The 16,283-nt window shown below is 38.0% G+C and overlaps 1 protein-coding gene across 1 annotated transcript in view; it reads left to right on the top strand.

The window, feature by feature from the left end:
- The window catches only part of AFF2 (ALF transcription elongation factor 2), a 413,486-nt gene that overhangs the window by 361,760 nt on the left and 35,443 nt on the right, over positions 1–16,283 (top strand). Inside the window, exons 10-12 of the mRNA XM_075835883.1 lie at positions 8,638–8,800; positions 9,574–10,584; positions 14,950–15,074. Of these exons, the coding sequence (XP_075691998.1) occupies positions 8,638–8,800; positions 9,574–10,584; positions 14,950–15,074 (1,299 nt within the window). The remainder of the gene's footprint in view (positions 1–8,637; positions 8,801–9,573; positions 10,585–14,949; positions 15,075–16,283) is intronic.

Genomic DNA, 16,283 nt, shown 5'->3' with positions numbered 1-16,283 from the left:
TGAGACGCATAACAACTGAAAAGATGCTGGAAGAGTGCCTGACGCCATCTGTCAAGCATGGTGGAGGTAATGTGATGGTCTGGGGTTGCTTTGGTGCTGGTAAAGTGGGAGATTTGTACAAGGTAACAGGGATTTTGAATAAGGAAGGCTATCACTCCATTTTGCAACGCCATGCCATACCCTCTGAACAGCGCTTGATTGGAGCTAATTTCATCCTACAACAGGACAATGACCCAAAGCACACCTCCAAATGATGCAAGATCTATTTAGGGAAGAAGCAGGCAGCTGGTATTCTATCTGTAATGGAGTGGCCAGCGCAGTCACCAGATCTCAACCAAATAGAGCTGTTGTGGGAGCAGCTTGACCGTATGGTACGCAAGAAGTACCCATCAAGCCAATCCAACTTGTGGGAGGGGCTTCTGGAAGCATGGGGTGAAATTTCTCCCGATTACCTCAGCAAATTAACAGCTAGAATACCAAAGGTCTGCAATGCTGTTATTGCTGCAAATGGAGCATTCTTTGACGAAAGCAAAGTTTGAAGGAGAAAATTATTATTTCAAATAAAAATCATTATTTCTAACCTTGTCAATGTCTTGACTATATTTTCTAGTCATTTTGCAACTAATTTGATAAATATAAGTGTGAGTTTTCATGGAAAACACAAGATTGTCTGGGTGACCCCAAACTTTTGAACGGTAGTGTAAACCGCGGCAAAACCGCGCTGTTTTGCAGGGATTTTACGTGAAAACCCAGCTTAAGTGTTGTAAATAAAAATTATTCAGTTGTCATATAAAGTATTCCGTTAATATTTTGCCCTCAATTAGTAATAGTTTATGCATTATACATGTGTCAGGTGTTTCTTTATGGTGCCGGTGCTAATTGCTTCTTGTTCAATGTCCCTGAATATGAAAACACTAGGCAATCTAACTAATTGGGATCACTGATAACACTGAATAGCTGCACAGCTGAAAAATTTTGTAGTTCTGTGTGATTATTCAATACTAATGAGAACCAATATATTCTCTGCCATATGCCCCTATAGACACATAAAGTTCCACAGAATAAATAAACGACATAGGATGCACAATGAATGTCAAGAAAAACCTATGACTTAACATTCAAATGCTGCAATGTATCATAGCTAGAAGACATTGATCCCACACTGACCCATGACACAACTTTGTGTTTCTCATCAAGCCAAAAATCTTACTCTAAATCTCTAATTTGATATGGTCAAAAAAAGATTTGTATTATGTTCCTATAAATCGAAAAAAAATTAAAAAATGAATGTAACTTTTGTTTGATATTCTACTTATAGGTCCAAATTCTGTCAAAGCTCCATTTTTTTCTGATATGACAGCTCCAGATCCCCTGATTCCCTTCACATAGGCAAATATTTAAAGTGGAGATCAGTGTCACCATACGTAGGCTTATGGTAATGCAGTTTGCATGACCGATAAATCCATGTTTAACTGTCCCAAATGCTGCCATGGCAAGTGCCATGGGGCTGTCCCTTCATGTGCAGTGATCTGGCATCTCTACACTGGACACATCTCCCCTCTGCTCTGAGTTACTGATTTAGTGTCCAATCAGGAGAGAACATGGGGCACTTCTGATCATGGCACCAGGGGCATTAAAACGTGGATTAAAGTCTACGTGAGCATCACCCCACGTATGGTTACAGCGCTCTCCCCGTCCTCTATATAGCTCTGTCAGCACTTCTGATGGGTCAAAACTGCTGATGGATTCCCCTTCAACTATAAAATTCTGGCTGCTTTAGCAGGTAGGGCTAAGAAAATTACCTAAGATTTATTATTGAGTTGTACTGGAGCTGTATAAATCGATCCCCAGTGAGCTCCCCCTAGTGGTCCCCGCTGCAGGCTATCATTTCAATAAGCATTTCTTCTGCTCAATATCAGAGAAATAGAGCTCTGACCCCTGTAAAAATATATCCGAAAATTAATCACATTGTTACTTTGGTCTTAGTGCCTTACACTTTTTATTCTGTGTTCTTCTAGTGGTTAGAATACAAATGATAACTTCTATATTTGAAGAAGCTCTATTGAAAGAGAAAGACCGGGCAAAACATTATTCTGTAGAATAATTGATTAGAAGTGAGACATACAGTAGAAGACAGTAAGGAAGAAGGAAGTCACTATATTGATAACACTTTGTTGGAGGTCTGACACTTCATTGTATATGTGTATAATGAAGAAACAATAATAGTTATGTTTTACTGTGAAAAGCCAAGTTCTCACATTTTTTACATCATTTAGTTGGTACTGGCTTGATAGACAGGTGCTATAGTACTCCTATATGAATGATGTACACGCAGCCTCAGAATCAGACCTGTTTGATATTCACACAAGCAGTGTTTTAAAAAACATGTGAATTCTGCGATTCCCCATTTTCAGAGAGTCCACAATAACCTATAATGAGCGACACCTGGGCTTACCTCAATTATTGAGCCACTCTGAACAACAGAGAGGAGGGTGCGAAGATTCCCCCAATAATAGATTACATTAGAGCCTGTCGTAATTGAATTCAGAGACGAAAAAAAAGAAAGAGCCTAGAATTTTCTCAAAAGGAACAGCCACACTAGAAATGACGGAACAGCCAACTGCTCGAAGCCAGGGAGCCAAATTGCAGTCAAAACTATTGGCAAGTGAATTTTCTTGATTATTTTAGTAATTGAATATCTGTTAAGCATTATCTGCAATTTTACCAGCAGAGTTTATTTATTTATTGTACATAAGGCTGTCAGTATAACAGACATTATTAGATTCCTCTGGTTCTTACACTGCCGCTGGAAAGATTAAATGAATATTTCAATATTAATGTTCTCTTATTTACATGAGAAAAGCGGCAATGTTGTACATAGAACACCCAAACTTTATCTTCCTACATACAAGGGATTGTGTATCCAGCTGTCAAGGACCAGCATTGAAATTTGAATGATTGTGATTTTTTACGGACATTTCAATAGAAACCTTTATTATGGCAATTATACCTACTAAACATTTATTAAAGGGGTGTCTCATGAAGACAAGCCCTTCAATTTAAAAAATGCCACCCGGTCATCAGCCCATTGCAGTAAGTCAGGCTCCTGGAACCTGCGGCAATCAGCTCACAATGCTGGGGAAGTAATGTAGCATTCCTAGTATTCATTCTAGCTAATGAACGACTATGTAATATATGCTCAGGGTGCGTCCACCAAAGCAGGAGCCACAATTACTGAGCAGCTTTCTGCTCTGACTAAAACAGTGGGTAGTAAGTGGAGGACCCTTCTCTATGACGTTCATATACAATAATAGTGCACTCGCCGCTTCCAATTTCTCTCTACTACTGGAAATGCCTGAAGAAGGGCGTTAATACATACATGTTGTTTATTAAACGCTGTGCCATTGTATACATTGGCAATGTGTTATTTCTAATAAAAATACTAATTGCATCAGAAATACATTGAGTGCTGACTCTATTTCTTGACTACAATATCTGGACCCACGGTAGTGAGATGTGCACCAATAGATCATCGAGACGTGCTGTCGTCCACCGCTGCTGTGTTGTTGATAGATCATATGGACAGAGGTTGCCTTGATGAGACAACTCCTTTAAGGCTCAATTTGATGGTGGAGGGGTAAGAGGAACACCACCACAAACATTAATGTGGGACTTCTCTCTCCTTAGTGAGCTATGCCTTACAATCATCAGTGTGAAGAGGTTCACATGTTAATTTTTACACTCCTCAAAACTTATCGAAGCAGGAAGTTTCCCTTGAAAAATCCCAAAGCTTCTAAACTGTCCCCTACTGAAAACATTATTACAGTACGGGACAGTTGTCCCACAGCGAGGCTGTGACACCTAGTATTATAGATAACTATGATGCTAGGACCCGGCTCCCTGCAGTGTGTTCGGACCGGGAAATGCGGCCGACGTACGGAGCGTATATCACGGACCAAACACACTTGTGTGTGGGAGACCTTAGCAGAATAAATTGAACCCTCAGTTTTATAGATTTCCTAACCTAAAGAGCCCTGTTTGTTGACAGGTTGTTTTAAAATCACTACTATCAATACATAAAGAAACACAAAAAAAAACAAAAACACAAAAAAGGCAGCACATTCAGTAGTAGGTGTTAGAAAAGAAAGGGCTTTATTAGCCCAAATGCAATGTTTCGGCTCAAAAACCTAGAGCCTTTCTCAAGCATCAATACATAGATAGCAGAGCTAAATCTATTATTGAAGAGTTTATTTTGTGCACCATAGTAACTCGGATAAGATCAAAAAATAAAATCACAGATAATAATTGCAATACAAAAATGAGTTGTGCCAAATGGCAAACTCACCTGTACTACTCTGATGAGTCTATCTGTATTTGGAAGAAAATTATGCAATGCAGCAATAAATATGGCACAAATTTTCTGATGTACTTGCGCGATTTTGGTAGTAGACAGATTGATATATTTAAGTCAGTTGTACTTAGTTGTAACTATTAAGGTAATAATAGTTAAAAACGAATAAGATTCTCTACTTAACAGATTGCTTTGGGTTTTATGTTGCTAATGTGTCAAATCAATTTTGTGTTTTTTGTATCCTGTGTATTGATTTAATTGGAAAATAAAGCATATTTTATGCAAACCTAATAATCTCAGGCAGTACATATTTTATTATATTTAGTCTTCCAGGTGCGGAAACTATAAGACATCTAACAGTCACACCTGGTGTTTAGAAATACATGTGCAGTTCTAAAACCTAATTGTCTTTGCCGCGTTGCGACTCACACTGAATAAAACAACAGTAGATGTTGAAAGGAGAAATAACTAGTTCAACAAGGATTAAAAGCCAATACATTAATCCTCCAACATCTTTAGGGTAGAATTAAATGCACAAAAATCAATGTGATTGTTGTAGCTCTGATAAGTAGTTAGTCGCAATTACTTTGGAAGCCAGTTTGTATTAACAAGTGCAAATTTGCAATCAGATGAATATCCTCTTAGTGGCTGGTGTTATTCACATCTTACAGCTCAAGTAACAGTTGCTGAAGAGGCCGTTGCGCTACTATGAACCAATTTGGGAACTGCTCAGGAGGACTTGTTTGGTCAGGACTTGTCAAGTGCACTCAAGCTTAGAGTCAGGGCTATCTCAAAAAAATCTTTCCAACTTTGTAATAATTATTTTTATCTTAATTATGACCATTATTGTCCATGTACGTCAATATGAATCCCTAAAAAAATATACCGTTATATGAAAAAAAAAAAAAATACTCCTAACTGCGTCATAGTTCCAAAACACCTTACTATGACTCTTTGTGGTAAGAAAACATACTTTTACATTTTTTCGGCTAGTGTTCTACTCTCACGGGGTAAATTATTATTATTATTGAAGAGGCTGGCTCATGAAAACAACCCCTGTGCACATGCCCTATTAGGAAATATAGACATCATAGAGGGACTCCACCGCTCGGGATCCCCGTCAATGAGCCAGAACGGATAGCCGCTTTAAACGAGTGTCTTCTGTTCTGGTGGAGTCGAGTCACCTTGTATTACTAGGACCATATAATACTAAATTTCTATTTCAGCGACCACTGCAGGGGACATGCCTGAGTGAGGGTGCTGGGAGCAGGACTTTGGGCGATCATTTGTTCGCCTCAGGGGCCGCGTTTTGAAAGGGGTTGTTTCTGATGAGACAACTCAAAGTACCCTATTGTAGGCTCCATTTCAAGCTGTAGATTGTACAGCCAGTCAACTGGGATGTTTGGCCATTGTTTTCCAAGTGTTCTAGTAGAGCAGAACCATCATTTATTTTGCCTAGGTATTCTAGAAGAACAGAACTGCAGGATGGCAAGAATGTTGAGACAGGCTTGTGTTATTATATTTACCTATACTATTTCAATAGGAATATCCAGTTTTTTAGGGAATAGTAGAGACAATGCAGACAGAGAGCGTAAGGTTTTTTGACAAAGCCACCCCTCTTTTGTGATAACAGTTATTTCATAAGGACTCTGTATCTCTGTCTGAAACTTTCAACGAAACAAATTATTTTGTTCTCCAGATACAGTTTTGACACTTAACCAGTCCATTGGTTGGGTGTCTCATGACTTTATGGTGACTTTCTCAAAGTTGTATTGGACCCAGAGACCTCCACTGGTGTTAGGATGAGGAATTCTAGAGGCAAAAATAATAGTACCAGCATTGTAGAAATAGTGATTGCTGTTGCTCCTAAACCCATATGCCCTGATAGACCCACAGGTTCCTCTTCTATCTAAGAGAAGAGGATCACTATAGTAGATACACATCAGTTAGTGAGATTGATGTTCTTGTATTTAAATAGTGCCTGACAAAGCACCTCTTGTGTATGATAGCAAAGATGGTGTCTTGCTAATCTCAAGTCTCTGTGATCCCCTCCTCGAAGCACGCAGACATCTAGACAACATACGTTCATCTGCCTCCAGAGGAAATAAGTCAGTTTGCAAACAAAATAGGCACAATGACAATGCCATGGGCACAGCAGGGCCTCGGTTTTGCATATTTAAAAATAACCTTCACTGTTTCCATCGACCAAGACATAATACAGAACATCATATACCTTTAACTTTTATTTTTTTACTTACCATGGGTCTAATTGTAACATATTTTGCTCTGCAAGACCTGATCCGAACAAGTCAAATTCGCTCAAAATAGATCATCTTATAAATATTTAATGGACTTAGTTCCACTGTATTTATCAGAAATGCTTGTCATTTCCAATAAGTATTTAATGCTGCAAGATTGACATGTTTGACAGTATCCCAGAGAATTTATAGCAAGTTGTAGTGATTAAAATGTAAGAAACTGTTACCTTCTGTTCCATTCATTCAAATATTGAATCATGGAAGCTTTACATATAAATGGTGTGTGACCATTAATAATTCAATGCAAAGTATTCCTGAGATTTTACTTACTGTGTATCAGAAATCAGGATGTTTATTATAAAGCAATTATGAAATATAGAAAGTGACATATGTAATAATACAATATGAGATTATTTCTTATTACTGTACCTTGCTGTAAATGCAGTTCTAAATATAAAAACCATAAATAATTCACATGGTCTACATTATTGTGTATGAGAAATAGAAGAGTTTCCAAGTTGTTATACTGTGTTTGTTTATAAGGCTGAATATGACACTTGACTTTCTCCTATAGGCATGGTCATTCTCATTAGGACTGTTCACATCTACATTGAAGGCAGCATTTGGAGCCTTCATCCATAGATTCCATCACATTTTAAGCAACGCTATTTTTTACAGCGAAACGACAGACACCATGACTGAACTCGAGTCGGTGGGGGTCTGTCGGAAGCTGTTAGTGTCTGTCATGTGACAAATTTGTCACAGATTGCATTCCGTTTTTCTTCTCCTATGATGGAACAGAAAAAGAGAATTCACAGTGTAGATGTGAACTCAGCCTTAATTGTATTTGCGTTATGTTACATCAAAGTATGTTATGGTTTATGCTTCAGTGATGTCACTAGTTTCTTGTAAAATCAAGGGAAAAATTAAAATATTAGAAGTATATGATGGAATTGCACAATATCCAATTTCCCTAATATTTAAATATAGGTTTGCCTTTGGTTCACCAAAGTTTAACTTACACTATAAATGTAAGTATTATCTCATATGTTTCTTGCTTCAGTCCATGTTTCTTTTTAAAGGGTAACTAAACTAAAGGGTCCGAGCACCGAGACCCCCACCAATAACTGAAACGAAGCGGCATAAGCGCTTGTATGAGCGCTGAGCCGCTTTGTTTCTGCTTTCTTGAAAAGCCGATTTAGCGGTGTACGGGCTCAATAGAATGTCTATGGGGCCGTACACCGCTATATCGGCTTTCCCAGAAAACAGAAACAAAGCGGCTCAGCGCTCACACAAGCGCTTCTGCCGCTTTGTTTTAGCAATCGGTGGGGGTCACTATGACATGTCAGAGGTTTGTTGAATGTTTAGTTACCCTTTAAATTAAAACGCATTAAAATTAAAACTCTGGGCACATTTTCATAATTAGGAAGATTTAACATACCAGGGCCATTTATTCTTTCACTCTGGTCCTCCAAATGCACGTTCCCGAGGTGCTTTGTACACTATAGTTCCTTGACACCACAGATAATAACAACTAATGCTACAGGTTACTGGGCTGTGCAGAAGAAGTTTCCAAAACAATGTCCCGGTCTCTGACATCACACATTACTCTGCAGCTATTGGCTCAAGCATCCCAACACAGACTTCCTTCTCCGCCCACCTTCTGCATATATTACTATTAATACTGAGAGCTCTCTGCTACCTTTCAGTGGCTTCTTCCTGCACTTGAACCAGAAAGCCAACTTTCTTCCAATGAAGGAATCATGGATGTGAAAAATCTGTTTGCAACTCTTTTTCAAGACCTCAAATACACACTCACAAATCACTGGGTGAGCTCACCATCAAAGTTGATTATATTTGATGGTTTTGTTCTGAATAGTGTAAGGATTATATAAGATATTTAAAAAAAAATAGAAGAAGGTGTCTTGCAAAATTCTTTCTCACTGTAACATTTTTAATATACATTTTGAGGAAATTTAAAAAAAATCACTTGCTCTAAGATTCATGTTAGCTCTTTGTGTTTTTCAGTGGCCTTCCCTTGCCAACAGTTCTTGGTGCCAACCTGGTAAATTCAAGTGGAGGTTCTGGCAGTTCCAGTGAATCTGAAACCAGCTCTGAATCTGATTCTGATAGCGAGAGCAGCTCTAGTGACAGTGAATGTAATGAAAAAAAACGTAATGTAACTCCAGAGGTAATATTATGTACTGTAATGCTTGTTTTTCAGAAGTTGTTTCTGTGGCAGTTAGTTTATTCATCATGCATTGTGCAGATGATAATTTATAGTGCTAAAGGGGCACCCAACTAGGATATGCCATAAATGTCTCATTGGTAAAGGTCCCACGACTGGAATCTCCACATTTCAGGAGAATGGGGATCCTGCGACCTCGCACCTGGCATGGCTGGTTCTATAACTTCCATAGACAATAAGCTGGTTCTCCCCTGCTTCTCTTTCCCTATGCAAGCAGGTGCCGCAACAGGATACTACTAATCCCTACCAGGGCATATTGCTCTAATAGAGGAGAGTCCCCAGTTTGGTACTCATGGGTTGTATGGATGTTATCTAATGTTCTTTAAATAAAAGCAGTAATAGTTCAAAATTAGATTCTATTTTTTCATTTAATTTTGTGTATCTAGCTTACCTTATTGCTGCATTTGCTTTAAGTATAGTTCTGCGTATATGGTATACAAAAAATGTGAGATCTGTTTGCTTAGTATTCAACAGAGATTACATTAAATTAACATTAAAAAAATGTATCATTTGATGGGATTATTTAGCATTTTTACTTTGTTAGATTTTAGATTTCTCCGGGGCACTGCTTTAAATTAACAAAAGGGTCCAATGTGCTTGCTAATTAGCCATTTCTATAAATAAACTAGAATGTTTTGAGAAAATTTATAAAATTTATTTAAAGGAATTTGTTATACATTCCTCTTGGAACAATATTTTCTTGGTTTTCCTTACAGCCGGAACCCCCATCAACAAACAAATGGCAGCTGGATAAATGGTTAAATAAAGTCAATCCACATAATAAAACAATAATTATCAACCAAATTGATGTGCATTCCGATAATAATTCTGCACCCCAGAATAACCAACAGATTGAAGAAGAAAATAAAAGGGAACTTAGTAGTGTTAGCTCTCAATCAGACTCCCTTCCCAAAGATAAAGAGCTCTTGAGTCCAGTTAGAGAGAAAAACAAACCAAGGGTTCCCCAAAAACCTCCAGAGCCAAAACCCTCGAAACAAAAGTCACCAGCTCTTAATGAACCCACTCCACAAAGAGCTGTAGCTAAGAAACAACCAAAAAAGGTTGAAAGAACATCAAGTGCCGAGGACTACTCTTGGAATAAACCAAACCCCACCAGCAGCACTCCCAAAGAAAAAGATGTACGAGAAAACCCAGAGCTACCAAAAGCAAGGACAAAAGCCACTGTTGCTAAAACTGCTCCAAGAAAGGAGCAAAGGACTTGCACAGGTAGTGCATCAGACAAAAAGAAAGCAAGAGGGGCAAGTAAAATAGTCCCTAAGTCTAGGGAGTTTATTGAAACTGATTCAGCGTCAGATTCAAACACTGATCAAGAAGAAGTCCTTCAAGTCAAACTTTCAAAGGCATGCACTGGTCCTACAAATTTGGTTAAGCCAAAAGACTGTAGCAGCAACATCTTAAGTGTCAGCAGCTTAACCAGCAATAGCAGCAGTATTTCACTTGATCAAACTCATAATGATCTGGAGGAACCATTTTCTCCTCTTCCTGTGGTTCAAAATGAACTTTTATCACCACTGAGGGAATTTGAAGAGATTAAGTCTTTATGGGTGAAAATAGATCTCAGTCTGCTATCCAGAATACCAGGTCAAGAGACTTTTGAGAATGAGGTCTTAAAGAATGAAACCAGAGACCAAGGTTTCAAACACAAGCCTCAAACACCAGCCGCAGCCACTGAGAAAAACTCCACAAAATCCAGAAGAAAGCACAAGGTGAGTTCATGATACCGAAGGATTCCTTCGGATTGAGTGTTACGTTCAGATCACAGTCATGTTAAAGATCTGTATCCATTGTGCTAGGAACTATTTAAAAATTTCCATACAAATTATTTTATACATATGCCGTTTTAAAATGTTTTCCTTTATTTCACTTTTTATTGTTGTCTATGATTCTATTTATATACTCTGTCAACAAAATGATCTTTTTTCTATGTCTTTGGAGCAATCATTATAGAAATATATGATAAATATTAGAGATGGGCAGATTTCCCAAAATTTATTTCGGGTCCGATTCGATTCAGTATATTTTATATTAGCTGCTAATCACAGCACTTTGATGGGAATACCGCTATAATATATTGTTGTTTTTTTCTAAAACTAGAAATATTAAAAAATGGTTCAGATTTGGAAGTTTCTTATACAAAATATGAACACATATATTAAAATAATTAATATTAATAAAGTCACTCCTAATTGCAGTAATCGTAATCTATAGATAGGGGAGGATGTCAATGGTAATCCTCTTTGAAATTACTGTCTATAGTCTTTGGCTGTGGTCTCCAACCTGTGGCTCTCCAGCTGTTGCAAAACTACAACTCCAAGCATGCCCCAACTGCAGCAGGAAGTTGTAATTTTGCAACATCTGCAGAGCCACAAGTTTGAGGCCTCTGGTCTATTGTCTACAATTTTAAATTATTCATAATATTTTAGTAAATATAGAAAATAAAATTCTAGATAGGATGAAAAATAAAAATCAATGTCAATCCTAATTGACCATATTGTTCAATAATAACCCAACCAGGGTTAAATAATCGTAATCTAGTAATATTATAATTTGTGCATTATTTGTTAGCAAGAATACATATAATAATTTACTATAACAACAATAATATAACCCTACATTTGCTATACCTGAATCTCTTTTTATGTCTATGCAGCAATTCTTACAATTCAGTTCGCTTTACTCATTTATTGGCTGCTGAAAATAATGGACATATAACTGTACATTAAAAGAATACTACAACTGTACAGTAATATAGTTCTGTGTTTTAGTTTAAAATATAATGGTAATGATGAATATATGGGGACTGTAACCTGTTAAGCGCAGTAGAGTCATTAGTTCAATGTACTCCTAAGTGACTATTTCTATAGGTCTCAATTCTGGTGCTGACAGTATGCCAGTGCCCCCAAACAGTATGTTTCCAGTAGATTATATAGATGTTATGTGTTTCATTACATGGCTCATAAGGGAGAGCTGACCTACATACACCAAAAGAAGGTCAAAACTGTTGAAGAGACTCATTAAATCCCATTAGTTAAATGGAATATATTCTTCATCCACTCTTCTGTAGCACTTTGAAAGGAGATCTCTTAAACCCGTGACCCACTGAAGGCTAAATTACAGTACTTCTGTACTTGCAATGTGAAAGTTATTATTACGTCTAAATTCTGAGCACCATTTTACTAATATGTGACTACTGTGGAGTACTGAGGCCATTGCTGTGTATCACTCTTCATGATTAAAAGAGGGGTTCAAGCAGTCACATCTTGTTAAGTTCCATAACTTTTACAGGCCACAGCTAGCCTAAAACCATATGAGGATTTTGTTTTTACTCTATATCCTTCAAATACAAATTTAGGTCGGAAATTAATACATATATTAAATAAGCTTTTCTGCAAAGTTGAATGCTATAAATAATGTACTGGGAAGACTTATAGAAATAATAAGTACTTCTGCAGTACCATAAAAAAAATGGTAAAAGTCCACAGAATGATATTTAACATATAAAATAAAGATTTGTATATGTTAAAAAAGGTAATGCTTGTCTGTTCTGATACCATCAGTAAAGAGCTAGACTGCAGCCCAATACCACACGTTAAGGCTATGTTCACACAGGGCGGATAAGCTGCGTAAAACTACACAGCATATCTGCCCTGTGCACCACAGGGAATTCTGGCCGAAAAACCGTAGTGTCCGTTGTGAAAAAAAAAAGATACTCACCATGGCGACGCGACCCTCCGATGTCCTGATGTTTTGCAGCCCTGGGATGACGTTTCATCCCATGTGACCGCTGCAGCCTGTGATTGGCTGCAGCGGTCACATGGGATGAAACATCATCTCAGTAGGCTGGCCTGGACGAAGAAACACAGAATTCTGGTTAAAGAGGCTCTGTCACCAGATTTTGCAAGCCCTATCTGATATTGCAGTAGATAGGCGCTGCAATGTAGATTACAGTAACGTTTTTATTTTTTAAAAATTAGCATTTTTGGCCAAGTTATGACCATTTTTGTATTTATGCAAATGAGGCTTGCAAAAGTCCAACTGGGCGTGTTTAAAGTAAAAGTCCAACTGGGCGTGTATTATGTGCGTACATCGGGGCGTGTTTACTTCTTTTACTAGCTGGGCGTTCTGACGAGAAGTATCATCCACTTCTCTTCAGAACGCCCAGCTTCTTGCAGTGCACAGACACAGCGTGTTCTCGAGAGATCACGCTGTGACGTCACTCACAGGTCCTGCATCGTGTCGGACGAGCGAGGACACATCGGCACCAGAGGCTACAGTTGATTCTGCAGCAGCATCGGCGTTAGCAGGTAAGTCGATGTAGCTACTTACCCGCAAACGCCGATGCTGCTGCAGAATCAACTGTAGCCTCTGGTGCCGATGTGGCCGACACGATGCAGGACCTGGGGCAGGAAGTGAGTGACGTCACAGCGTGATCTCTCGAGAATACGCTGTGTGTCTGCACTGCCAGAAGCTGGGCGTTCTGAAGAGAAGTGGATGATACTTCTCGTCAGAACGCCCAGCTAGTAAAAGTAGTAAAAACGCCCAGATGTACACACATAATACACGCCCAGTTGTACTTTTACTGTAAACACGCCCAGTTGTACTGTACTTTTGCAAGCCTCATTTGCATAAATACAAAAATGGTCATAACTTGGCCAAAAATGCTCGTTTTTTAAAAATAAAAACGTTACTGTAATCTACATTGCAGCGCCTATCTGCTGCAATAGCAGATAGGGGTTGCAAAATCTGGTGACAGAGCCTCTTTAATAAGATTTTTTTTTTCTGAGTAGTGTCTTCACTGCTTTTCCACTGGAAAAAATACAACATCAGCTATTGGTTTTACCTCCCCAATGAATTCAATTGGGAAAACCCGCTACAAAAAAGCAGCGGTAACACAAATACAATTGGCATGCTGCAGATTAAAAAACTACACCAAAGGTCAATTTCTGAGTGTTTTTGCCACTCAGCAACTACGCAGCGTGTGGATGAGATTTGTTAAAATCTCATCCACTCTGCTGCTACGGTAATCCATTGCGGAAAATCCACAGTATTTACGCTACGTGTGAACTTACCCTAAAACTTTGTAAGTAGAAAGTCTGAAGAAATTATCTGTGATCCATAAAACTCACTTTATAATGAGAATTGGACACTTTTTAAACCTTAACAAAGTATGTAGAAAAAAAGATGTGACGAAGAGGAGTTGTAAAATGTGCCAAATTTACCATATATAGACCAGCCACGATGAAATGGATAATATGTCTATCAAATTGTGAAATATATTATGCCACATGTGCTATTGTGATAAATTTGGCACAATTTGCCCCATTTTTTGCAGACTCCTAACTTCATGCACCACATGACAGTATTGATAATTATATTGATATGCCATCACTTCCTGATCAATGATTGTCTAACTGCTTAGATCCCCACTAAATCCACTGATTTCCCCACTAAATCTACTGATTTCCTCAATGATGCTTTTTGGCCACTGTGCAGGGGACTACCACATAGCTCCTTTCACTTGCTGTATTGCAATTCCCAGCACAAGGTGTCGCCAGGAGATCCCTGTGCAGGACAAATGCGGAAAAAGAAACTGTGTGTTCTACTGATCGGCGGGGGTCCAGATGCGGGTTCCATGCTGATCATAATGTTATAGCATATAGTAGCGATATACCATAACATTAAATTATGGGAATGACCTTTCAAACTTTCTTTGACTTAATATTCCAGCCTTTCAGTCTGTCTCCTGCTAAGAATCGACTCATTTAGCAGAGATAACCATTGACACAACTTCTTCATCTCGTGATAGATAAGTGTTAAACTTTTTGGAAAGTCTAGTTGTGCATTGAGCTGTGTGTCTTCCTGAGTGCATGTTTTATTCGCTTTTCTCTGTCCACCTGATAGACTGTGGGATCTTGCCGGGTACCATTGATGCAGGATTAAAGACATTTTAATAAAAAATATATAACGGGTTCCAATACATGAGTAATGGACATGTCATCTACAAATACTTGTTTGTACTACAATAATTAACCTGTATAACTTTGTGAAATGTTTACTAATCTCATTTAAAGCAGTGTGAAAGCAATGACCCGCAAACGGACTGCAAAAAGCAACGCGTGGATGAAACCATCACCCCCTGTCTTCTTCCTCCATGCATCTCTCCCATTCCTAGTAGCAGGACGTCTAGCACTAAAGAGTGAGTATTTAACCCTTTGATTATGATTAATGTCGTTTGTCTTATGTATTTTATGACAATCCATCCATACTGATATTACTTTTATTTGGCCAATTTATTTCAGATTAAGGTTTTATTAAATATTTGGATCCATTCTTTTCCATGCATGCAGAGTAGGTTTAATGTAAACTTCTGTTCAGTAGGGGTCTGTTATAGACAGGTATGTGAAATCATTATGTTTGCCATTTACATCACATCTATGAACATTGGTGGAGCAAAGTCTTTGAAACTCAAGGTAAAGATATTAAAATGTATCTAACACTGTAGCCATCATCCCGTGGTCATGCAATCCCTTAAATAAATATTACCTGTGTGTTCCTCATATGACTAAAACATTTGTTATTATTTTATCCCATGGAAGGAAACAGTGAAGGTTCCCATTTAATGACTGCAAGCAGAGATATTGAACAAGAATTTATACAAAAAGTATAAATTGTATCACTTTTCCTTTTACAATGAACAGGCTTTATTTGCTGAAGCCAGAATACACCTCCAGTCTAAAGTAGTCACAATAAGCTGTACAATTCAAAGTTCATATATGAGAAGTTCCTTTTCCTGAACGTTTTCTTCTGTCTACCCTTCACCCACATCCTGACTGCGGGTTAGAGAGCATTTATTCATCTTGTTGCAGTATACTGTAGCAATCACTGAATTGTTGCTTTCTCGGCTTTGCTTGATGTAACTGCTTCTAGACATCAGATGATATATATTAAACAGCTGTGCTGAGGAGACACCTAACCTTTACAATTCACCTTGAGAGCTTGTGAATTTCTGCCAGCAGCAACCTTTGCTGGCAATGACTCTGTCATCATATACAAGTTACATCTATTAATAACTATGTCACATTATTTCATTTACACCTCACGAAAGCCTCTGCCACTAAGCAGAGTGCACTAAGGAACATCAGATACTATTTTACAATTGTAGTTCCAGAGGGACTATTAAAATTGAGTGTAAACATTAACACATTTTCCAGCATCCCTTTTATAAGACATGTAAACAGCTTGACTATTGCTCAAGAACATCTGATTTACTGCTAGTTATTAATTAGGACGGAAAGAAAGAAAGAAAGAAAGAAAGAAAGAAAGAAAGAAAGAAAGAAAGAAAGAAAGAAAGAAAGAAAGAATGGATAGATATGAGATAGATAGATAGATAGATACATAGATAGAT

This window comes from Rhinoderma darwinii, chromosome 8 (genome assembly GCF_050947455.1).
Source record: "Rhinoderma darwinii isolate aRhiDar2 chromosome 8, aRhiDar2.hap1, whole genome shotgun sequence".
NCBI lineage: Eukaryota > Metazoa > Chordata > Amphibia > Anura > Rhinodermatidae > Rhinoderma > Rhinoderma darwinii.
This window is presented reverse-complemented; position numbering and strand designations above follow the sequence as displayed.